This window comes from Poromitra crassiceps, assembly GCF_964638095.1.
Source record: "Poromitra crassiceps genome assembly, chromosome: 18".
NCBI lineage: Eukaryota > Metazoa > Chordata > Actinopteri > Beryciformes > Melamphaidae > Poromitra > Poromitra crassiceps.
Window position 1 is genome coordinate 19,507,032 of NC_139636.1, and position 26,872 is coordinate 19,533,903.

Genomic DNA, 26,872 nt, shown 5'->3' on the forward strand with positions numbered 1-26,872 from the left:
GAGAGAGAGAGAGAAGGAGTCACACAATGAGAATGAATAAGCAATCTAGCAATTTGGTGAAGCTGTGTGCGTTTGTGTCCACACACTCAGAGCCATTTTCTCCTCTGTTCTGTCGCTCAGCACCATTGGTTAACCGAGCGATGAAGAGCTCTGGCTGCTTCAGAATAGCTGTGAACCCTTTTAGAGAAGACCAGGGCCTCACTGACCACAGAGCCTCACTGACCACAGAGCCTCGCTGACCACAGAGCCTCACTGACCACAGAGCCTCACTGACCACAGAGCCTCACTGACCACAGGGCCTCACTGACCACAGGGCCACACTGACCACAGAGCCTCACTGACCACAGAGCCTCACTGACCACAGAGCCTCGATGACCACAGAGCCTCACTGACCACAGAGCCTCACTGACCACAGAGCCTCACTGATCACAGAGCCTCACTGACCACCACTGACCACAGAGCCTCACTGACCACAGGGCCTCACTGACCACAGAGCCTCACTGACCACAGGGCCTCACTGACCACAGAGCCTCACTGACCACAGAGCATCACTGACCACCACTGACCACAGAGCCTCGCACAGTAAAATAAAATATCACATGATCATAACAGAGTAATCCCTGAGAAACGTGTCTGGTTGTTGTTTGGCTTGGTTTTTATTTGGTTGACATCTCGACAGCCTTCATGAACTGGCTATAGGTTGAATCACTGTTGTGTGTATCGCTCAGCAAAAGGGTAGCAAAACACATTTATTTAGATAAAAAAGAATTGTGGATTATCACTTTACATACCAAATATAACGTAATCCTTTAAAGTGCCAGGGCATACTCTTTCATCATTTCATCATCTCAAACAAGATCGTACTATTTTTTTTATTTTTTTTTGCATGAATTGTTTTTTAAGCATCCAATCGTATTGCATATGCACACATTCAAACACATTTCAAAGGCAAATTCCCACTGCGGTGGTCAATATAAAGTTCTATTTTAACGCCATAATCCCTGAGATTCTCAACACACACGGTGTATCAAACCAGTGTCCACTGAGTCCTTACCACAAACTAGAGCCCTACCACCTCAACGATGCACCTCCACCTGCCTGCGTGTGTGAGCGAGAGACACTGGCCTGACCTCTGGAGAGAGAGCACACGTCAGTCATTCATCCTCTTTACGCCTCACAGTGCGTCGTAGGCGTTTCATTCCTTGTCTCCATTCTGACGGGCCCTACACACCAACATGAGCGCTGAGCGATGTACTCGCTATCGCCCAGTCAGCCCTGCCCCGCTGCTACAGCGTGGTTGGCTGCCTTGCTGTATTTCCGTCTTCAATTGGTCGATTTCGAAATGCCCTTCCTTCCCTCGCTGCCGTCTGTCGCTCACCACCTTGCAAAGCATGCTGGGATACCCGGCGTCAGGACATCGCAAACGACAAGACGAGAGGAGGGGCCAAAATCAAAATAGACCAATTGAAGATGGAAATACAGCAAGGCAGCCAACCAAGCTGCAGCAGTGGGGCAGGAGGGCTTGACAGGGCAAGTGCGAGTACGGTACATGCGAGTTGATCGCGTTTGGTGAGGAGGGGGTCTGAACGTAGGCCTGATCCACTGCTTCAGAGGCCCCCCAACAGTCACGCCACGTCCACGTCCACGTCCACGCCTATGCCGCGCCTCTGCAGGGGACAAAGCCACCGGCCGCCACTCTCTACCTCTGCCTGTACCTTCTGCTGTGGATAATAGCGCTATTATTCCGCTTTTCATTCTCTTTCCCTTTCACATTCCCATTTAGGATTCCCCTATGCTTTTTCCCTCCAAATTCCACACATTCTTTCTCCTGCAGTCCATTTACCTGTGTATTTTTAGACCCTGCACATGCCCTATATCTCGCATGTTTTCTGAAGGACTGCTCACTTCAATGCAACACTCAAGGAAGCCTCAAAATCCGGCACAAACGAAAACCTGCGGCACTATACGGTAGGTAGGTAGGTAGCCTACAATAAAGCATCTCCTATTCTATTAGATCTTATCCGCAGCTCTGAAAAGACAGAGTACAAAGAAGTTCCAGCAAGACTGCATAATGCTTACGATAGAGAAGAGATAACTAGAGATTAGTTATAGAATGTGAAAATACTAATTCAATGTAATATACGATCCTGTTTAAAACTTTAAATACATCGAATGAAGACAATACAACCTCCCTTTCTCTGCTCGTTAATCAAGGGAAATAGCACGGGAAAATGCATTCTTCTGTGCACATCAAGAGCCCAAAATAAGAACAAACTACATATTGATTCATTATAGATGGTTCAGTTTTAAGGCCCCCTGGTCTCTAATGCCTGACCTCAACTCATCCCTTCTCCCCCGGTTCGCCCTGTTCCTACTCAGTCTCCGTCTATGAACAAGGCAGGCACTGTCTAACTCAATCAGGTCACCGTGATAAACATGTCAACAGTCCAGACACACACTCAACAGGGTAAACACACCATGCTCAACCAGACAGAGAACAGAGAGAGAGAGAGAGAGAGAGAGAGAGAGAGAGAGAGAGAGAGATGTGCTGATTTGACCTGCAACTAATCATTAATCAGGAACATCAGCAGGAGATTTGCTGGTAGATATCAGTAGGACCAAACTGCTGTAGTATTGTACTGTAGTCACTCAAACTGCTGTAGTATTGTACTGTAGTCACTCAAACTGCTGTAGTATTGTACTGTAGTCACTCAGTCACTATCGTAGTTTTACTCCAACTAGGTAACAGCAGGGAAGCACTTCATCACTTGTGTCCCAGGCTGAAAAACCACAACAAAACCCTGGCATACACTTCTGGGATCCTAATGAAGAAGAAGCTCTCGTACTGCAACACACATAGCCATACAAGACTGAAACACAGGGGGCAGTAGTATCAGAAAGAAATCGCTCGAGTGCATGCTTCACAACAGAGAGACAGAGGGGAGAGAGAGAAGAGAGAGGGAGCAAGAGACAGACAGACAGACAGACTGAGAGAGAGACAGAGAGAGGGAGCAAGAGACAGACAGACAGACTGAGAGAGAGACAGAGAGAGGGAGCAAGAGACAGACAGACATACAGAGAGAGAGAGAGAGAGACAGACAGACTGAGCGAGAGACAGAGAGAGGGAGCAAGAAACAGACAGACAGACAGACTGACAGACTGACTGAGAGAGGGAGCAAGAGACAGACAGACATACAGAGAGAGAGAGAGACAGCGAGAGAGAGACAGACAGACAGACAGACTGAGAGAGGGAGCAAGAGACAGACAGACATACAGAGAGAGAGAGAGACAGAGAGAGAGGGGGGGGGGGAGCGCAGCTGGTGGCAGCCAGAGGACCATCTGTTCCTCACTCTATTAGTTCACACACTTTCTCTCCCTCTCATTCTCAGACATACACACAGATCCAAAAACACAGACACACAGATCCAAAAACACAGACACACAGACAGACAGACAGACAGACACACAGACACTCCTCCTCCTATAACATGCCTCCAGTCCACTACCTCTCCTCCACTCTTAGATTTGACCTTTCTGTCCCTCAGCCATCGCTGCAGTGAGTCCCACAATCGGAACCGTTTCAGCAGGGTGACTCTCACTACATGTGTTCTAACACTCTGTGCACAGACTAAACTGTGTTCTAACACTGTGCACAGACTAGACTGTGTTCTAACACTCTGTGCACAGACTAAACTGTGTTCTAACACTGTGCACAGACTAGACTGTGTTCTAACACTCTGTGCACAGACTAAACTGTGTTCTAACACTGTGCACAGACTAGACTGTGTTCTAACACTCTGTGCACAGACTAAACTGTGTTCTAACACTGTGCACAGACTAGACTGTGTTCTAACACTCTGTGCACAGACTAAACTGTGTTCTAACACTGTGCACAGACTAGACTGTGTTCTAACACTCTGTGCACAGACTAAACTGTGTTCTAACACTGTGCACAGAATAGACTGTGTTCTAACACTCTGTGCACAGACTAAACTGTGTTCTAACACTGTGCACAGACTAGACTGTGTTCTAACACTCTGTGCACAGACTAAACTGTGTTCTAACACTGTGCACAGACTAGACTGTGTTCTAACACTCTGTGCACAGACTAAACTGTGTTCTAACACTGTGCACAGACTAGACTGTGTTCTAACACTCTGTGCACAGACTAAACTGTGTTCTAACACTGTGCACAGACTAGACTGTGTTCTAACACTCTGTGCACAGACTAAACTGTGTTCTAACACTGTGCACAGACTAGACTGTGTTCTAACACTCTGTGCACAGACTAAACTGTGTTCTAACACTGTGCACAGACTAGACTGTGTTCTAACACTCTGTGCACAGACTAAACTGTGTTCTAACACTGTGCACAGACTAAGCTGTGTTCTAACATTGTGCACAGACTAAGCTGTGTTCTAACTCTGTGCACAGACTAAACTGTGTTCTAACACTGTGCACAGACTAAACTGTGTTCTAACACTCTGTGCACAGACTAAACTGTGTTCTAACACTGTGCACAGACTAAGCTGTGTTCTAACATTGTGCACAGACTAAGCTGTGTTCTAACTCTGTGCACAGACTAAACTGTGTTCTAACACTGTGCACAGACTAAACTGTGTTCTAACACTGTGAACAGACTAAACTGTGTTCTAACACTCTGTGCACAGACTAAACTGTGTTCTAACACTCTGTGCACAGAGTAAACTGTGTTCTAACTTCTAACTCTCTGTGGAGACATCAGTCTACCAGCACAGACTAGACTGTGTTCTAACACTCTGTGCACAGACTAGACTGTGCAAATCAATGACCAACAACCAGCAACACTCTAACCTATGGCACGTCACTATACAAATACACTATAAATAAATATACACATTACACAATGCCTGGCTGCCATGCCTCTTATAGGTGTGCCATGCATCTTAAAACCCAAGGCCCTAGTGGCACTAGTGTTATTGTTCTCCTGGTGTGTCTGGGGCTTTAGCCTCATCTCAAAATACACTGTTTCCTTCATTGACAAGCGTGATTTCCCTCTTCCAACAAGTTTTAACACAAACTTCTTTCTACTCGCTCTCCCATCACTCACCATACATCTTCCCTTCATCTGACAGTATGATCTTCCTCCTTCCACAGGGGGGGTAGATGGCCAGCGCCTCCTGGAAGCTCTGTTCAATGTCGGGGCTCCAGACCCCCTCGGGGTCCCCGTCCATGGTCTTGTCCCCTCCTGAGTCGCTCAGTCTGTCCATGTCCTCCCCTGGACTCTCGCTGCCGCTCCAGCTATTGCGATCCATAACGCCGGCTAAGGCTAGCTAGCTAATGTGGCTAAACACAGCTCAGTGCTAGTGCTAATGTTTTTTTATGGCCAGCTCCCAATAGGAACTGTTGGCTGCTAGCAATTGCAAAGTAAAGGCAAATGCTAAACGGTTGCTTAGGGTAACTAGCACTTAGCCGACACAGCCAACGGTAGCAAATGCTACCCACAATAATGACACGAAGAGTCGCTGGAAAGACTGTAGACAACTCAGCAAGCTGGTCCAAAATCCCAAGTCAGACAGCAGGAACCTAAAACAGACAAAAACAGATGGAAGAAATTATTTTCTGTTAGTTGAAACTGAAGTGATATACATATATATATATATATATATATATATATATATATATATATATATATATATATATATATATATATATATATATATATATATATTCAATCTCGTTAGATCATTTCATTGAACTTGATTGAAGTTGAAGCAATTTTCAAAAAGTAGCCTCTCTGCTGTTTGGAGCCAAACGCAGTGAGAGGGAACTGTTTGAAAAGTGATTGTGGGTAATGGAGTTCAAACATCTCTCATTGCACTGGGCAACTTCACATGTTGGCGGCTCCAGATGGCAGCGAGCGGTGACTGTTTGAACCGCAATACCCAGAAACCCTGTGACATGATGTCAGTAAACTGAACACAGCACATCGGTCTGTGTGATGCTTCAAACCAAAGAGCAGAGAGAGGAGAAGATCTAATGTTGGGAGGTCCAGCTGAGTGGAGAAGTGAGTGACCGTACTGACACCAGAGTCTCTTATGGAAAAATAAGGGAAAATCAACATGGTTCTCAAACAGTAAGGATGTGATGCTCTTCTCTGCTGCGGCCCATCTGTGATTTAGGCTGGTAAGACAGGTGGAAAATCTCGCCTAGTGCCGCTTCAACTTTTCACATGGTATTGGCCTGTTCCCCAGCTGCTACAGCCGAACTACTGCCTCTTTTCAGGGAAGAAACCAGCCGTCTTGTTAAAGTGTTAGCGGTAGGCTAACACCAAATCCACATATCCACACATCAGTGGAGAGAGGGGGAGAGAGAGAGAGAGAGAGAGAGAGAGAGAGACTATTACCACACACACTTACCACTGACAGCTTTTAGGGAGAAAAGAAGGGATAAACTGAAGGGGCTTGCCAGGCCAGCTGCCTACAATTCCACAAGAATCCCCCACAGTAAACAGCAGAGTTGGCACAGTGCACTCTCTCTCTCTCTCACACACACACACACACACACACACACACACAGTGCCAGCTCCTTGGGCAAACACATGTCATTTTGCCTCGTCGTCTTCTGCTGTTCACACTTCCCATTGCGCCATCCCTTGCCATCATGGCCTGCACAAGCCTGCAGAGTGTGAAGTATGTGCCAGTGTGTGTGTGTGTGTGTGTGTGTGTGTGTGTGTGTGTGTGCGCGTGTGTGTGTGTGTGTGTGCGTGCGCGCGCGCACACACCTGCCAACCGGGCCAATTTTAACACAATTATATTTAACAATGTGCACACACACATGGAACTGAAGCATGTAAAAAACAGCAGGCAACAGTTTGGACACAGAGGATTGAATCCCGTCCGCACATTTCAGCTCGGGCTTAACAGTCCTGCAGGCTGCTGGACGGGGGGTGTAACGCTTTACTCTGCACCCAGGGGAAAGAGCTGCTGGACGGGGGGGTGTAACGCTTTACTCTGCACCCAGGGGAAAGAGCTGCTGGACGGGGGGTGTAACGCTTTACTCTGCACCCAGGGGAAAGAGCTGCTGGACGGGGGTGTAACGCTTTACTCTGCACCCAGGGGAAAGAGCTGCTGGACGGGGGGTTGTAACGCTTTACTCTGCACCCAGGGGAAAGAGCTGCTGGACGGGGGGGTGTAACACTTTACTCTGCACCCAGGGGAAAGAGCTGCTGGATGGGGGGGTGTAACACTTTACTCTGCACCCAGGGGAAAGAGCTGCTGGACGGGGGGTGTAACACTTTACTCTGCACCCAGGGGAAAGAGCTGCTGGACGGGGGGTGTAACGCTTTACTCTGCACCCAGGGGAAAGAGCAGCTGGACGGGGGGTGTAACACTTTACTCTGCACCCAGGGGAAAGAGCTGCTGGACGGGAGGTGTAACGCTTTACTCTGCACCCAGGGGAAAGAGCTGCTGGACGGGGGGTGTAACACTTTACTCTGCACCCAGGGGAAAGAGCAGCTGGACGGGGGGTGTAACACTTTACTCTGCACCCAGGGGAAAGAGCTGGACGGGGGGTGTAACAAGGGATGGGGCTGATCCGATCCAATATCGGTATCGGGTGCCGATATTGGCACTAATTCACGGATCGGATCGGAATCGGGGGGGGGGGAATGCAATTCCAGCGGGGGGCGCTGGCCGTAATTTGCCCATGTATAATAGTATCCTTCTTTGCCTTGTATATTTTCTTAATTTTGTCTGCTTTTTGCAAGGTATATTAAAAAAAATCTTTAATTGGCCAAATCTTTGCCTATACTGTATATTCAAGAAAAATATTGGTATCGGCATAATATCGGTATCGGCAGATATCCAAATTCAGGTATCGGAATCGGATTGGAGGTGAAGAAATGTGGATCGGTGTAACACATTACTCTGCACCCAGGGGAAAGAGCTGCTGGACGGGGGTGTAACGCTTTACCCGGCACCCAGGGGAAAGAGCTGCTAGTCTGTAAGAAAACAGGCTGAACACACTGGTCACCAGGAGGGATCTGCAGCTTCGCTGGAGGCTTCTCTCCTCACTCCCACCCTGTACTTCCCCTCTCCCCCGGAGGCTTTCCATTCAAACAAGGATTCATTCATCCAGCGGGCCTTATTGTCTAGAACCAGCAACAACATGTGTTTCCTCTCAACGGTGTGTGTGTGTGTGTGTGTGTCTGCGTGACTCGTGTGTGTGTGTCATGTGTGTGTGTGTGTGTGTGTGTGGTGACAGGGGGTAGGGAACTGCTGGCATGTTCTTCAAATGAATTTGGGTTCTTCTGCGCGCTACGATGCTGACGAAGCAGAATCAACTTAAGAGCTGCTCTGTGTGTGTGTGTGTGTGTGTGTGCGTGCGTGCGTGTGTGCGCGTGTGTATGTGTGTGTGCGTGCGTGCGTGCGTGTGTGTGTGTGTGTGCGTGCGTGCGTGCGCGCGTGCGCGTGTGTTGATCTACTACCCTGTGAATGAGTTCTGGTCAGATGAGTAATACTAATCATTCCCAGCAGAGTGTTTAATGCTGAGAATGGAGCGGCGGCTCCAGGAAAAGTCCTGTGCATTCTTTGAAGGATGTGATGGCCTGAGGGGCGGGGCTTTTAAGAGGAAAAAGCCCAGAGGTATCACACTCCGGACGTCCCCACCCACTCATTCCCTAGGTTTTGAGGCTGAAATTCTGAGAATTTCAATTTCACATGATCTGAAAACAACACATTGAACCATTCATAAAATATGCTGACCTTACAAGAACTAGACAGTGCCTAGAATAGGCCACGCCCATCATGGGGGAAATCACTGCACCACTCTCCATTCACTGTGTGTCATTATTGGCCAAATGAAACATGCCTAAAAGCTGTTGTGTGGTGGGCTTCACAGCCAACAAACTTGGACAAGTACAGTGGCTGAGTGGCTCATGGTAGAAGAGGGGCGGACTTTGGGACCCTGAGCTGAAATACACTTATAATGTGGCCAGCATTATCAAAATGGTGACAAAAAAAATGTCACTGGTAATTAAGTTACCAGTAATTATCTAGTTATATTCTTGTAAGATAACCTGTATGTTAAAATGTGTTTAAAAGCTAACATTACGATGCTGTCCTAATATTAGGCTGCAACTTTGCTAAGTGCTAACATTACTGAGCCAGTTCCTCTCTATGAAACCAGGTGAGTTGTGTTCATGTGTGGGTCTCAGGATATTTTGCGCTGTATTGACTGCCAGTCCGGGGTGCAAAGGTCATGAGAAATGTCACTGTCTTGTTACCTAACATGAGATACCGTAAATTCCGGACTATAAGACGCACCGGTGTATAAGCCGCGGGACCAAAATTGACTATTTTTTTCTTCTATAAGCCGCACCGGACTATAAGCCGCGGGTGTTTTGATGTTTAATTACCATATGAAAGGGTTCGTGCACAGAGAGGAATGTCGGGAAAGAGATCGCTGTTTGGGGAAGCTCCCATTTATTAACATTTCAACAAAACAAAACAAAAGTCAGGTCACTAATCCCCAGACAAAATCACACAACAATAGGCTACCGTATATGTGCAGCAAACCTGTAACCAGAGAAGTCAAGTCACTAATCCTCGTCTTCCTCTTCTTCCTGCGTACTGAAACCACCAAAGTCCTCATCTTCAGTGTCGGAAACGAACAGGTTCAGGGTGGCTTCGTCAACCACTCTCCTCTCTCCTTCAGGGTCCAAAACCATGAGGTGTCGGACTCGTGAGGTATCGGACTCGTGAGGTATCGGACTAGGGGGCAGTCCCCGTGGCGTCATCCTCTTCATCCCGCAGCAGTCCAGCGTTTTGGAACCCGTTGGTAATTGTGGATGTTTTCACACTCCTATAATATTCCGTGATCTTCCTTTGTGTGAATTCGCCGAAGTTTGTGATTTTCTCCTGATAGTCGGGAGGGAGTTGTTCAGTAGTTCTCCCCCGGACGGACAGTCCCTTTTGCCCAGGTTACGCGCGGCTGCTCTGTTTGATCGGCGGCTGCTCTCTTTTAATGCGAGATTGACTGCTTTCAACTTGAAAGCTGCCTCGTGTGAATTTCTGCGTACCTTCCCCATGGTAAGTGAGAGTGTTGCTTCTACTGCTCGTCTTGTTGTGAATATTCCTTGATCTTCCTTTGTGTGAATTCGCCGAAGTTTGTGATTTTCTCCTGGTAGTCGGGGGAGGGAGTTGTTGCCCGAGTGGCCGTTTGCTTACCGTAATTACCATATGTAAGTGGTCACGCACAGAGGGGATTGTCGGGAAGAGATGGCTGTTTGAGGAAGCTCCCATTTACCGTATTACAACATTTCAACAAAACAACATAACACAACACCACCGTTGTTTATTTTTACAGTGCACACAGTGTCCGCGGTGTGGTGAAAAGAGGGCAAGAGAGGAAATTAAAACAGAAGTGGATTTATAGTTAGAAAGAGTGCTAAAAAAGAGAGATTTTTTTTTTTTTTTTTTTTTTTTCTGAAAAAATCCATAGATAAGACGCACCGTTATATAAGCCGCAGGGGCCAAAAAACGGGAAAAAAGCCGCGGCTTATAGTCCGGAATTTACGGTAGTTAACTTCCTAAGATATCAACAATCTACTTTAACAACCAATGTCACGTCAGCGTCGCTCAAACTTATAGTCTGAAAAGCATAGCTGTATTTCAGATGTTTTCATATCAAGTGAAATTATTCAAGGTCAATGTATTATTTTACCTGGTGATTAAATTAAGTAGTGACTTCAGGTCACTGTGTGGGATCAATTATCAGCTTTACTGGACAGTGAAAAAGGACATTGATGGAGTCCAATTAAGTTAATTTTTTTCAATGTACATTCTCTCAATAGATCCAAAGTGGAACGTCACTTCCTGCTTCAGCACTGTACCAGAGATTTTCCAATAGACATTTCGTAAAATGCTTGTAAAAACAGTTTTACTTCGTCAAACCAAACGGTTCAGATATATTTAGAAACAGGAGAGACCACATAACATTTCACTCGGACCAAAACGTTAAAAAAATCGCGGATTTAAAGAAAATATTTTGTTGTTGTTTTTTAAGTTTTGGTCGGAGTGAAATGTTCTATGGTCTCTCCCGATTCTAAATATAGCTGAACCGTTTGGTTAGACGAAGTAAAACTATTTTTACAAGCATTTTACGAAATGTCCATGGGAAAATAAATATCGGATGAAAATCTGGTGCCCACCTAGGGATGCATCGATTATAAATTTTGATGTACGATTATAGTCTGAGAAAAAACCACGATTATCACGGTTTCACGATTATTGTTATGGACGTATAAAAATCACATGAGCATTCTTTAAAAAGAGGTTTTATTGTATTTCCCCCACAATCTTAACAGTTGCTGCCTTCGGATTAAAAAAAGAAGAAAGAAAGGGCAGATGTACTCAGCAAAGATGGATGATTTAATATCCCATGGCTCTGACCTAATCAAATCTAACTGACATCACTATTGTGAACATAAAACAAACAACATTTCTGATATATGATTGTTTTAGTAAAGTGTATCACTCAATAGTCAATACAAAAAATATTTTATTATTATTTTATAGAAGCGAAAGTCTATAGCTGCTTAGTCTGCAGAAAAAACACAAAAGGCATAGTAACTTAGACTCTTATTGGCATGTTACTGGCAACTAAATGGGCCGTCTGAATTTTGCATTGGGGTCAGTTCTATTGAAGTGATGATGGGGCAGGCATGGAAAGCCTCACTATAAGCCATCATGTGTCGTTTCACTTTTTACTGGAAAATGCTCCCTCTAGATTAAAGAAAGGACACTCTGTGGTGTTGACTGGTGTTTGTTATGTAAATGTGCGCATTTGTTTTCGTTGTCTCAGTCAGATCATGACTGCCAAGCAGCTAGCTACGTTAGCTTCACGTTATTAGGCCTACATGTAACGTTAGCGGGTTGCTTTTGGAGTTGACACAAACCCTTGATGTTTCTTTTTGTGTAAAGCATGAGGTTCTCTATGGTTTACGCCAGCTCTGGGAGCATGAAGTGCTTTAAATGCGGGGATGTTTGGTCACAACGAGCTCGAGGACCGCTGCCTGTTGAACTATGTACGCTAGGCCATGGCCAGCTAGCTAACATTAGCCACAACAGCTAACGTTAACGTCATTGACTGTATGTTAACGGTAAACAAATCCGCTGCCTCCTCCCAATGTTTGGTTTAACGTAACACCAGCTCAGATTTCCCCTAATCTCAGAAACCTTGCGGGACATGTATTGCAACATTTATTTTGGTGCTGGCGTCCATGGCTAGGCTACCGACTGACTACTACTGGGAGACATGGCAGCTGCCTGTGTTTGGTGCCTCCGCTAAATAGTCCGTGCGGGAAACGAAGCGAGAGAGACAGGTTCTTCACGGGAGTTTTAAACTGACGAACTGTTGTGAAACAAAACACTCGGTGTAGCGGAGCCTCTGCGGTTATATAACCGTGACGTTTTAAATCGTGGTTAATAGTCAAACCGGTTAACCCCTGCATCCCTAAGCCCACCCGCTATGCCGACCACCGTGGGGGGTGGGAGAGGTTAGGTTTAGGGTTAGGGTCGGGGGGAGGTTAGGTTTAGGCGTGGGGGGAGGTTAGGTTTAGGCGTGGGGGCTGGGAGAGCTTAGCTCCAGCCGGTCCACCGACACGCTGCACGCCGCCTCGCTCAGCTGGTTCTGCTTGTGGGCTATCGGCATTGCGGCCTGTCGGCACATAGACGCGCCACCGAAAATCTCTGGTACAGTGCTGAAGCAGGAAGTAGGCGGTCCCTTTGCCTCTCTGTTGGAGGCAGTGTGGAGGCTGCAGTACATCCTCCTCTCTGTTGGAGGCAGTGTGGAGGCTGCAGTACATCCTCCTCTCTGTTGGAGGCAGTGTGGAGGCTGCAGTACATCCTCCTCTCTGTTGGAGGCAGTGTGGAGGCTGCAGTACATCCTCCTCTCTGTTGGAGGCAGTGTGGAGGCTGCAGTACATCCTCCTCTCTGTTGGAGGCAGTGTGGAGCCCAGCACCAGATGGACTCTGGAGAGAGACATTAGTCACACAACAATCCACTCCGACTACCGGCTACTCCTCTGCACCCGCGGCTGCACTCGCCTCGCTCGCCCCCACTCCCTGTCTACTGTCTGCCTGCCCCTCTCTCTCTCTCTCTCTAACACACACACACACACACACACACACACACACACACACACACACACACACACACACACACACACACACACACACACACACACACACACACACACACACACACACACACACACACACACACACACACACACACACACAGGCAGGCCCAGGCCACTCCAGGCAGGACACCAGGCATCATGGTGTCAGTGCCAGCCCTCAGGAGAACAGATACAGGGCAGGCCGCCACAATCCTGCAGCTGCCTTGGACTCTCTCTCTCTCTCTCTCTCTCTCTCTCTGTCGCTCTCTCCCTCTCTCTCTCTCTCCCTCTCTGAATTATTTCATATAGCACTCGCTGGCGTGCACCTCCTGCCCGTTATATGTGTGTTTGTGAGCACAATGTGCATGGCTCTAAGCCTCCATGGTCTCAGAAGCATGCCAGTGAGTTTGTAATGAAATGTAATGACAGGGACATGTGAGTGTCTGCATTACCAGAGGGCCATGTGTGTGTGTGTGTGTGTGTGTGTGTTGGTGTGTTTGTGCGTGTGTGTCAGCAGGGGGTCTTGTTGGTATACAAGTTGACCGTGTTATCACAAGCTAGTCAGTTCCTTTCAGTCATTTTTCTATTGGACCACTCAACGGCATCTGTTTTAACTGCTTCCAGCATGCACGCACATGCACGCACGCACACACACAGACAGCAGGTTTTATACAAGAGGATTTTCCTCATAATCTTCAAAGCAAACATTGCTCCACTTTACAATGTTTTGCCATGTTTACAATGCTCCCTTATGGCCCAAACAGAATTATTGTGTAACTGAGGTGAGACTCTCTGTACATTTTTATATTTGTTTAGATCAGAGGTTCTCAAATGTTTTTCAGCCAAGGACCCCTTACAAGATAGAAAATATCTCTCACTCTCATTCTGATTTGTGATTTTGCTTAAGTCAAGTCCTGCGAGACTTTCCTCCCGGCTGGGCTGTGTACTGACCGGGGGTGAATAGCAGTCTGATGTTTATTTAGGGGTCATATAATGACGATATGGGTAGAACACGGGAAGAAAACTGTCTATTTACAAGGAGGAAGAACACGCTGCCATGTGGCCCCGACGGAGCGCATTCAAGGACTGGCTTGGAGTACTATTTCGATCACAACAACGCCTACGACGCTCCAAATCGCTGCAGAGAACACTGGGTGAGTCGTCAGATAATAATTAATGTGAGGAGAGGGCTCCAGGTTAAAAAAAACGAAATTCTCCTTTAATTGTTTCCACTGTAACGTGCTTGACTTTTAAATTGATAGGTTTGTTAGATTAGAATGTAATCCATGAACCATTTTAGATTTAAAGCATAAAATATTTTCGTTGAACTATGAAGCTTTTGCAACAACAAAAACCTTTTTATTTGTATTTTCCTGAAAACTTTTCGCGGAACCCCTTGCAAAGTCCCACGGACCCCCATTTGAGAACCACTGGTTTAGATGATTCCCAACCAGGGGTACCCGTAGGGGTACTTGAACAGCTTGCAGGGAACACTTGAAAAGATTTTGGATTACAATTTATTTCCAAAATGATGGGAAAACGCCGGAACTAGTCCTCCCCGACAGGCGTCAACTGTAACATGACTGATAAATGGCTCAAAAACGTCCAGTTGCTGTCGCTCCAGATTCAGGTTTAGGGCAGCCTGGTTACAAAAGGAAAAAAGAGGCCATGCCCAAACACTTTACTTGTATGTCTGCATATTACACTAAAAGTTATAGAAAAAATTTAGGAGCATCATCAACAGGCATGAGTGAGGGGTATTGGCATGGCAAACAGCTCAAGGGGTGCATAAGACAAAAAAAAAGGTTGGGAACCACTGTAGAAAACACATAATAGAGAAAAAGTAGAAGCAGTGAGTGAACCCAGCTCATGTTTTAAGCAGTGTGCCGGAAGAATATGAATAAAAGCTTGAAATATTTGGAGCAAATTCAGGGACGCTTCATTTCTCTTGTCACTTTAGCAGCCTGGGAAGCGGACATATCATTTGCAAGGTAAGATCAATCAAGTGTTCCTCATGTTATTCAAGCATTCACAATATGTATTGGAGTGTAATATTTCAGCCCGCGCTGATGCACCGTCTGTCCCTGGACTCCACGGCCCACATGACACGGCCACACTGGCTAATAGGACAAATCTAAGTGGCATGTACACAAAATGATATTTCTTCACTATTGATTGTAACCTGAGTGATATGACGCCATCTGGAGTCTTTTCATCCAGGGATCTTCGCATCAGATGAAACATGAAAGCAAACAGCAGGGAAATGGGCATTAGAATTAAATCCCTCAAAAATATGGAAAATTGGGATGATATATATCAAAATTCAATATATCGCGCATCGTGATATAATGGGATGATACGTATTGCGACGAGGCAGACAAATTAACCATGATATTAGCTCCATTTTATTCCCTCGAACTCCGACTCTCTATGGCCTTCCTATCACTAGTTACGGCCCCCTTTCCTGACCACGCCCCCTCCCACCCATATACACCTAGCCACTCCTCCTACCCACCCCTCGAATCCCGACTCTCTATGACCTTCCTATAGGTACAGCCCCTTTTCCCTAACGCTGCCCTTTTCCTGACCATGGCCCCTCCCACCACCCAGATACGCCACTCCCCATACCCACCCCTCGAAACCCGACTCCCTATGACCTTCCTATCCCTAGCTGTGGCCCCTTTTCCCTAGCCCCGCCCCCCTCCTTTGACCCGACCGGATCTGATCCGCTCCAAAATTGTACGGGTTCTTCCTTGGTCCATGCTACATCTTCCCATTAAGTCTCATGAAAATTGGCCAAGTAGTTTTTCTGTAATCCTGTTAAACAGACAAACAAAAAAACGGCCTTGAAAACATAACCTCTTGGCGGAGGTAATTACTACAGCAGAATAATACGGAGCTAATGTTGCAATTCATTTTTCTGCAACACAATACGATATATTTTCGTATCGCTGAATTCATTGAATTCTGATGTATCATTTTGTTTTGTTTTTTCAGAAGGCTGTGGTTTCAATTAACCCATTACTGATTAGTTCACCTCGCAAATGAATCACCTTCATGAAACTCTCCAGCTGATTTGATTAGCTCTGACCTGACTTCTTTGTGTAAAAAAACAAAGAAACATATTTATGAAAAAAGGCTTTCTTTCAGTCTCTGTGCTCCTGACACACGAGAGATACAGAAAGACAGAGAACGAGAGACTTCCTTTATGAGTTGAAGAGGCTGTGATTCAGAGCATGCACTCCTCATTATTCCACTGTCTCCTCTCACTAGAGCATTACCATTTATGCATTACCATTTATGCACACGCACAGTAATTGGCCACAGATTGCACGCTGATACAGTGAAGTGCTCACTGCTCACTGATACAGTGAAGTGCTCACTGCACACTGATACAGTGAAGTGCTCACTGCACGCTGATACAGTGAAGTGCTCACTGCTCACTGATACAGTGAAGTGCTCACTGCACACTGATACAGTGAAGTGCTCACTGCACGCTGATACAGTGAAGTGCTCACTGCTCACTGATACAGTGAAGTGCTCACTGCACACTGATACAGTGAAGTGCTCACTGCACACTGATACAGTGAAGTGCTCACTGCCCCACTGATACAGTGAAGTGCTCACTGCACACTGATACAGTGAAGTGCTCACTGCACGCTGATACAGTGAAGTGCTCACTGCTCACTGATACAGTGAAGTGCTCACTGCTCACTGATACAGTGAAGTGCTCACTGCACACTGATACAGTGAAGTGCTCACTGCCCCACTGATACAGTGAAGTGCTCACTGCACACTGATACAGTGAAGTGCTCACTGATACAGTGAAGTGCTCACTGCACACTGATACAGTGAAGTGCTCACTGATACAGTGAAGTGCTCACTGATACAGTGAAGTGCTCACTGCTCACTGATACAGTGAAGTGCTCACTGCTCACTGATACAGTGAAGTGCTCACTGCTCACTGATACAGTGAAGTGCTCACTGCACACTGATACAGTGAAGTGCTCACTGCTCACTGCACGTGACGCTGATACAGCGAGCGAAGTGCTCACTCACTGCAGTGTGATACAGTGAAGTGCTCAATTGACTTTCCACTGGAAAAAATGGAACACACACACATAACACAATATGCTCCGGTACAACCAGAGGCCTGGGGAGGTAAAGGCAATACCAACACTGTTTAATAAGTGTGAACTCTGAAAGACAGAGCCTGTATGTGTGTGTGTGTGTGTGTCTGTGTGAGTGTGTGTGTGTGTGTGTGTGTGTGTGTGTGTGTGTGTGTGTGTGTGTGTGTGTGTGTGTGTGTACTACTCCCTCTTTGACACCCAGTGCAGGAACACCACACGGCTGTACCAATGTGAACAACAGTATAGTGAACTCCAGCTATCCGCCTCTATCCCCACAATCACAGTGACCCGAGGCTGGGCTGAAAACGCGCCGGCCAAACCGAATTAGCCCCCTGAACTGTGTTTTCCATCTGCAGCGCATTAGAAAGCCTGCTGTATTCACACAGATGCAGGCGGGGAGGTTATTTAAGGATAGAACAACACACACAAAAAGAAAGAGCTCAATTGACCAATCCTAAGTCGTCATTGTCGCACGTTAATATCTCAAAACTATACATCGCATTGCTTATATTTTGACATTCTGAGTGAGAGGTTAGGTTTATTTGATATGGGTTAGGGTTAGGGTTAGATAAGAAGATATATTCCCAGCTTAATGCGGAGCGCATTAGACGGGACATACTCCATTCGCGCTTCCAACCGCGAGGGCCGTGCGGCCAATATGATGACGTTTGGCCCGGCCGCACGGAAATGAGAGACACGGAATTCTGACGAGAAAACCACGTGAGGAGCTTTTATACTCTGTGCGGGTTTCTGCTCGTGGAAGTGAGCGGGAGTCTTGAAAACTCCAACCGCTTCCGCGTAGTTACAAAATTCGGGGTGTGCACGGCCAGGCGAAAACCGTCCGTCACTTTTCCGCACGGACACCCGCTGTCCTCGCCGATGCGGGAAGCATAATTCAGTTCAGTTCATAATTCAATTCAATAAGCAGCGGTGCTCTGAGCAGCACTCTGAGTATGACCACCTCGGCCCTGCACTCCCGGTTTGCAGAGCTCCGCCTCCCGCTGCCCGCGTGGAGTATGTCCCGGGTCTAGACCCGGGTTTAGACCCCGGTCCCTCGGAGAGCAGGGTCCGAGTCCACCGCAGGCGAATGGCAGCGGAGCACCATTCGCTAGTTGTTAGACAGACACACAAAAGTGGGGTAACAAAATATGCCTGCCTGGTAAACAAATGTGCATGGCTGGTACAATTTCAAACCCACCAGCCACGTTGGCTGACAACAGGCTCATCAACGCTTTCCCATGCCGGCCATATGCTAGGTTTCAACCTAGCCTTGTTTTTATACAACTAGCGGACCCGTGGGGGGGGGACCCCCTGTGAGTTAGGCCCCCCCCCTGGCCTGGAACATGACATCATCACTGATGACATCATCACTTAAGTTATGACATCTGTGATGACATCAATGATGACATCACATCATTAGGTAATCAGGGCAATCACCCAATTAAAAAATCCGGCTCCGTCAGGTCACCCGCACGGGTGATCTTTACACCCCCTGAAAGTTTCTGCCCGATCGCACGTAAAACGGCACAGCTGTGACCGGCCGAAATTGTGCTCACACGCACACACACGGACACTTCTCTTATTATAACAAGATACACACAATTATAGAGCAGAGTTACTAAATTTGAATGAATTGCAGAGCTTAACTCAATGTGGATTGGAATGTATTGATCTCAATTGGTAGTTTCTTTCATTTTGTTCCTTTTTGAGACTTCAGCAGCACCATACAGTTGTGGTATTTTCTACTGCTTCTCATTCCCGCAGTATCCACAGTATCCAACTGTTGGCTCCGTTTAAAGCACAGAAAAGCAAAAATTACCATAAACTGCTACAGGCTCGGAGGGAAAAGACCCATTTTATTTTTGTCATTCACAGGATTTTTTTTTTTTATGTTCAACTTTTTTCAAAGATATTCTACCGGAGAACTGCTTTACTTTTCATCTGTGCCGGGAAGAAAATCACAGATGACTCATAATTGCGGCCGTGACAGCAGGGAAATATTTGCCGGCCGGTGAAAGAATGACGCTCCTCGCTGGTATTTCTACCTCTTTTGCCCTCCGCAGCAGGAGGGTTTATCACGTTGACGCCTCCGTCCGGGCGAAGGGGGAGCGGGAGCTGGACTTCCGGCTCGCTTTCCTGCTCCGGCCAGGAAATGTGTGTGTGTGTGTGTGTGGGGGGGGGGGCAGGTTGCTGTCATTGGCCTGCCTGGTGTGGGGCTGGCAGACAGAGACCCAGGCTCCACTGGGCCTCCTGCAGCCAGCGACCAGCTCTTTCCAGCCCCTCCCTCCCCTCCTCCCCCACACACACACACCCAGGAGGCTGCTTATTGTTCGCCGCTCCCTAAACAAAGCCTAGCCCCCCTCCTTTATCCACCTCTCCTCCATTCTGCCCCCTACACACACACACACACACACAGTAGCATTGCTCTAATAAACTGGCACCACTCCCCCTAAAATGTCATTACATGCTAACTAACTTTTTTTCCTTCTTCTTCTTTTTTACACACACTCCAATAGAGCTGGGCGACATGGACACAATCAAATATCACAATATTTTTGACCAAATACCTCAATATAGATATTGCAACAAAATTGTAGGAAATAATAATTACTGCTTTGACAAAATATTTATTTAAGATTTATGATAAATAATCATCAGTAATGTGGATATAATGACAAAGTGGGTAAAGGCAAATAATAGAACAGCTAGAACAGCTAGTCTAGTAAAAATTCAGAAAACGACATTACTTTATTGTAATGCAGCTTCTAAAACCAGGAAAAGACAACACTTGTGCCATATGACGATATTACGATATCCAAAATCGAAGACAATATCTAGTCTCATAGCACAATATCAATATAATATCAATATAGTGCCCAGCCCTAGTCAGAAACAAGTGAGAGGTGAACAAACACTCATCCAAACACACACACTTCCCTTCACAACAACACCCCGCAACTTCCCAGGATTCGCTCTCTCTCCCCTGTTGATTCACCATTAAAACCGACAATATGTGCATCTAATTGATAAACGGGTAAAAAGTAGGCCTACATCTGCATGTGACAGACCATTTCATGCCCCGGAAGATTACTGCTCCTAATCCCGGAGTCTGTTGTGGATGTTGTCCTCCTGTCTAGAAAGAAGACAACAGATGAAACAAGGAGGAAGCCAGCCGCTCACAAATCCACCATATTGCAACAGCATTGGTGAACTACATTTGCACACGCGCGCGGGCGCACATATGCACACAGTGGTTGTGACTAAAGCACACACCAGCCATATGGTGCGTCCTCATCCACCAACGCCTGTTGCTGCTGCAACAATAGGCCCTGCTTGGCCTGAACACACACACACACACACACACACACACACCAAATGGTCGTTAGTCAGTCAGTCTGCGTTGCTTAGGCCCAGAACAAACGCCTGGATTTGCATTCTGCACCTCCCTCCCTCCGTCCTCCTCCATCCCTCCCCTCTCTCTCCCCCTCTGTCTCTGTCACACTCACACTCACACACACACACACACACACACACACACACACACACACACACACACACACACTTCCCCAGTCTCTACAGGTGCATGGAGCACTCAAAACAGATGTCAACGGACTGGAGAGAGGGAGGGAGGGAGAGGCGGCGGTCGGGGGGAAAGCGGAGAGGAGGCTGTTTGCCGAGGGTGACTGACTGACAAAGCTTTGTACGCTCGCAGGCCTAGACACAGCAAAGACAATGAGGTTCTCCGACCTCAAACACTCACACCCGCTAGTGCACGTGCCCGGGCGGGCGGGCACGCACGCGCACGCACGCACACACACACACACATGCCCCCTTTTCCTCTGTTACAGTTTAAGGGTGCTTGATTTATCTTTAAGAGGAAAGAGGGTGAGGAGGAAATGAGGAGAAAGTACAATTTGCCACAAAAATCTGAAGTAGCGCTTATCTTTTTTTTTTTTTTTGCTGATCCATGTTTTGGGTGTTTGTATGGAATGTAGTTTTCCTCTTGGGACAAATGACAGCATCATATACATTTTGTTGCAAAGCGGTTGCAAGGTATAAAAACCTACTCAACACAACAAATAAATAATGACACACACACACACACACACACACACACACACACAGCTATTCATACAATCTGCTGTTGAGTAATTGATTAGGCCATTACTGATACAGTATTTTGAAGACAGTTAAATATCATGTCTTCTTCAAATACTGAGTGTTTGGTTTAATTTGTACTGTGGAATGACCAAAGCATTTCGTATACCGGTATTTGAACATTACTAGTCTAAAACAAAATTATGAATGAAATAATTTTTCTGGTGGATATACAAATTCTTATTGGAAAAACAATTTGGCATTAGGCATATTATTTGTTTTGTTTGTATTCATTTTGCTAACTATGCCAAAAGAAGCCAAAAAGTATCATTCATTAAATGGAAAAATATATAGTATGTGAGAGGAGAAGTAAGAACAACGTGTCTACACATCATTCACAAGTTAGAAATTTGATTTACAGAATGTAATGATTTTGGCATATTTCAGCCTTTAGGCTATAATTTATCCGCAATAATTTCATTATGGTTTTCCCTGCATGGCCACAGATGTTCTGCCAAAAGAACTACAGCAATATTCTGGAAGGACACTATCAAACAGCATAGCAAACGTTCCTATATGGATATTAAAATGATACCATAGTAGGGCATAAAAATACCATGAAGAAGTCCTATAAGGTAGACACTCAGGACTGAAAACACTACAAGTCCCTATATGACTAATTACATGTAGTGGTATGGTAAATAAAAGGGGCTGATTATCATGAGGATAACAATATGAATAAATGGCAAATAGATTTTCATAAAGCATTCATTAATTTACAATCCCATCCCCTCCTTTAATTAAAGACCCCCCATCTCCACACAGCAGTTACATAGTAATTACACTATTTTACTAAAACTCCCCTATTAAAATGTGTCAGCGAAAAATAAAGATGAGAAAACTGTATTTCTGCACATCAACAAGGGGGATAACCTGAGTCTAAATTGGTTTGCCCTAATATTACACCCTCAGTCATTACAGGCATAAATAAGGGCATTTTTCATCAGGGGGTATTTTTTAACACACCACAACTTAATAGAGACAGTATTTACGCCATCTGAATACGCATATCACCTACTAGCTAGTTCCATCAGGTTGACTGTTTACTTTGTGCCTATAGTCCCTCCCTATGGCCTGCTCTGCTCCACTGACTGGGGCCTGTATGGGCGAAGAGAGGAAAACCCCGCCGATGCAACAAGTCCCCCATTCACTCCCAGCTTTGTTAAGCTGCCTCCAACACTGCAGCAGCGACGCGTTTTCCATCCGCTCCACACTAAATATAGGTCAAATCATAAAGCGAGCTCTTGACAGGTCAACGCTCTTTCGTGACAGACGAGATAGAAGTGCTACAATACAAGGTCGGGGGTGTTTTTGGTGTCGGGAGAGGGAGAAGCCATGGGATGAAACTGTAGTGAAAGCGACATCCCCCGTTTTGAAGCTCGCTAGGCAAAGCACTAATAAGCTTGTTAGACTTGTTAGGAGGGGTTCACCTGTGTCGATATCATCATCAACCACGCCAAGAATGTTTTAATTTCAGTTTCAATAATAGCCACTTCGGGCATTTTATAAACAAACGAAGCGTCCGGGGGCTCCTACACAGGCTACAGGCGGAGGAGGGGACGGGGAGGAGGGGGGGACTCCTCCTTGGGAACTTACCTCGATTCAAACGCCTCTTTATGGATTAATTCCAACACTTTTCGGCGGATTGGAGTCGTTACCACGTCGGGAAGATCCCCGGCAGCAACTCCGCTTTCTCCTGGAGGTTTGGGTTCGGTGACGGGAGGGAGCAGGGCGCGCTGAGTGCGTAAAATGCGCAGCGTCTCTCCAAGGATGCGAAATATGCGCGGAATGGCAGCAGGAATGAAATGAACGCAGCGAGCGGATTGAGTTGAAACGGGGCGGGGTGAGAGGCTGTGGCGTCACCCTGGATGGATGAAATGGAGTGAAAGATGGGAGGATGGGTGGAAAAAAGAAAGAGAGGGGGGAGGGGCCGGACTGTATGGACTGCGTTCAACAACAAAAGAAAGTAGTGCGCCCAAACTCCGAGAGGAAGGAGAGATTTGAGACAGAAGACAACAAGCTGCACACTCAGCCAAGAATGCATGACACCTTAAAGCAAATCAGATGTCCAAACGTGACCTCACCCTTGTAGAAAGTAAAAATTGGGACTTTGAGACAATTCAATGCGAGTTAAAATAATATAGACCAGTTACACTCTATTAAAAAAAAATAGCTTGTAGAGTATTTTTTTTCTCACTAGAGAAGTTGCAATTTAAGGCCTCTGACACAGTGTTTATGATTCAAACTCATCATTTAACCATATTTAAGACAGTTTAAGGATATTTTAATTCAATTTAAGTAATTGTAATGGTTTTTAAGGACCTGCAGACACTGAAAGAATAAGCCATTGTCACATGAGAAATTACAGTTGTCATTATGCATTCTTCTCAATACATAGCCCATAGTGTAGAAGTCAGATAGACAGATAGATAGATAAATAGATAGATAGATATAGATAGATAGATAGATAGATAGATAGATAGATAGATAGATAAATACTACAAATTAGGCCACACACACACACACATTTGATTAGTTTGACGGATGGAAGTGGACAGCTGTCAGTAGACTACTGAAGGTGGGGCAAGTAGTGGAGAGTTAGAAACCTCTGACCTAAATACACTAGGTGTCTGTCTGCTTAACAATCCCATGTTGCTGCAATAAAAATGGTTGAAGTGAGATGAACAGAATGGAAACGTTATCTCATTAGATAAAACAGATGTTGACGCAAGTGTTTTTCCTTTTAGGGACTCATTTTCAGTTGAAAAAAGGTAATAAATCACAATACTCAGTATATCGCAATACTATCGTATCGTGGCTTAACTATCGTGATAATATCGTATAGTGGGGCATCTGGTGATTCCCACCCCTAAAATACACATTCCTCATCATTGTTTCACTGTCACTGACTTCAAATGACCAAATAGTCACAGTGAAATTCAAGCATTCCGCAATTGGCTGAAGACCCCCACGGAACGCCCTAAAGGACCCCTGGGGGGGGTGATGCCCGGAGCCCTCTTTGGGAACCACTGCCCTAACCAGAAAATCATTGTCTTTCTCTGAAAGTCTTTGAATGCAGCGGGCAGCGCCTGCAGCCTCATAAAGGAGTTGTTGTTTACTACTAAGCTCTACCCATCTCAGGTTTCATCCCCCCCAGGCGCTGCTGGCTGGACTGTCATCTCCCCAGAGGGAGGGGCAGTGACATAAAACAAACAGATATGCCAGGGTCGCAACCCAAACCACCTACTGCAACCTGACACCGCAGCCAGGTCAGCCACCAGACTAGCATTCCACATCTGTGTGTGCTGCTGTGTGTGTAAGAGATATATTCTTACACACATAAACACACAACTGGATCATGTATGGAATATGCAGAATACTTTCCCTTTATACTCTTTTGGGTGTGTTTTTGTACGTGTCTCATTCACAAATTCACACGCGCGCGCGCGCACACACACACACACACACACACGCGCGCACACACACACACACAGAGCAAGCAAGTAAAACCTTCTGCTCTGTGACCTGTGGGTCAGTGGTTAGATTGGTCTGACCTCGGGTCTGACCTCACCTGGTTGCCTGTTGATTTATCTCTGCTGTTTGACTCTGCCTCAGTTCCAGGAACGTCCAGAACTTGTGGAGGGCTGAAATGTAAGGGCGAAAATGCAACTGGACATTTATAATTGAGAAATATAACAAGTAGGCATTGCCTTCCTAGGTGTTCTGTCATCATATGATACATTTGTTTGACAGGCCCTACTTTAGGGAGTCCTGCTCTAACCAGAACCTTCTCATCGGTTTATTTTTAACAATCCGTATATCATTTAACATGTCACTCCCCTCTGTTCAGCACATGCCAGGGGGAAATAAATGGTCATTATGAAGTATAGTATGTCAGTGTCAATGCAAAACGTCAGCAAGAGCCCTCTTGTGGTCTGCAGGGAGCAATATCTGAACATGACGGCTGTGTACCGACCACAAGACTTTGAGCACATTCAGGCCCTGTCACCCGCATTGAGCGGAGGACATTACAATGACATTGTTTTTACTCAAAGGCTTTCTTGGAAGCATCGCAGTCTTGGCAACTGGGCTTATAGCTGGGCCTAGGCAGGACACTGCTTATAGCTGGGCCTAGGCAGGACACTGCTTAGGCTGGGGGAGCAGCAGGGGAAACGCTGACCTCAGCTGCCCTCTGTTCAGGAGGCGATGCTACCGTCTTCTGATTGGTGGTGGTGGTGGTCCCTTATTTTGACACAGTAAAGTCAAGTGGACCCAATTTTTACCCTCTCACAGCTAACTCAAAGGGGCTGGATGAAGGGGTTGGATAACCATTTCAGTGTGCAACCAAACACAAAGAAAGCTGCTGAACTGAATGGATTTTGAAATTGACAGAGGGAGAGAGTAGTTAAAGTCATCATAATTAAAGGTTAATGGAATTAATTGAAATGTCACCTAATGGACTTTTTCATCTTGCACAAAAGAAATGCAGAACATAAAAACATTAGGCACAGGCATTGAGACATTGCGATACGATGGAAATAGCGCCGTAGCAGAGTATTCCTTCACTTGAACCTTGAGGTTGAGGACGCTCGCTTGCCTCCATCCTTCCACATTATATTCATCATCATATTCTGGAGAGTCTATTTGTATAGGATTTAACCTTCAGGGACATTTGTTTGTGTGTGTGTGTGTGTGTGTGTGTTTGCTTTTCAGAGTCTGCCATTGTAAAGGCCAAGACAACTAGCCTACAGCTGAAGAGTGTATTGTAGAATGCAAGGCCCACGGCATATCTCAAAATATCTCTGCCTATTGCCTAGAGTTCTTTAGTTTTTAATTAATAGCAATCTTGCACTTGATTTCTAGGGTGGAGACTCTGGAGATGCTGACTAACAGACACCGCCCACCTACATGTAGGCAATTTTAATAAACAAAATAATAAGAGAAGAAGAAAAAAGGAGAAGATCATCAGTGGTCACCAAGCCCCCTGGAACACCTCTGGGCCATGGCTCTGGCCACCAATCTACACCTTCATCTAACAGACACCGCCCGCCTTAGGCAATTTTAATGATGATGATGATTACTCCAATGGAAAACTCCATTAATGTCTGAAAAGTGACTTATTTGTATAGCCTACCTGTTTATTTATTGCTTTATTTACTTAATTTCACCAGTAGTAGCCTAGTAAACTACTTCAAATGGCACAGCCTCAAACTCTTGGGCAGCTTCGATGAACGATATTACCGGGGCACGGTGGCGCAGTAGCGCTGTCGCCTCACAGCAAGAAGGCGCCCCAACCAACCAGAGGAGGCACTAGTGCAGCGACCAGGACTCGTACCCCACTGGCTTCCCACCCGCAGACACGGCCAATTGTGTCTGTAGGAGCGTCTGACCAAGCCGGAAGTATCGCTACCGGGAATTGACC

The 26,872-nt window shown here is 46.1% G+C and overlaps 1 protein-coding gene across 1 annotated transcript in view; it reads right to left on the bottom strand.

The window, feature by feature from the left end:
* tead1a (TEA domain family member 1a) overlaps nt 1-5,294 on the bottom strand; it is a gene marked incomplete at its 5' end in the record, with an annotated part of 31,805 nt that extends 26,511 nt beyond the window's left edge. Inside the window, one exon of the mRNA XM_083654902.1 lies at nt 5,090-5,294. Within this exon, the coding sequence (XP_083511028.1) occupies nt 5,090-5,294 (205 nt within the window). The remainder of the gene's footprint in view (nt 1-5,089) is intronic.
* Nucleotides 5,295-26,872: the final 21,578 nt, after the last annotated feature.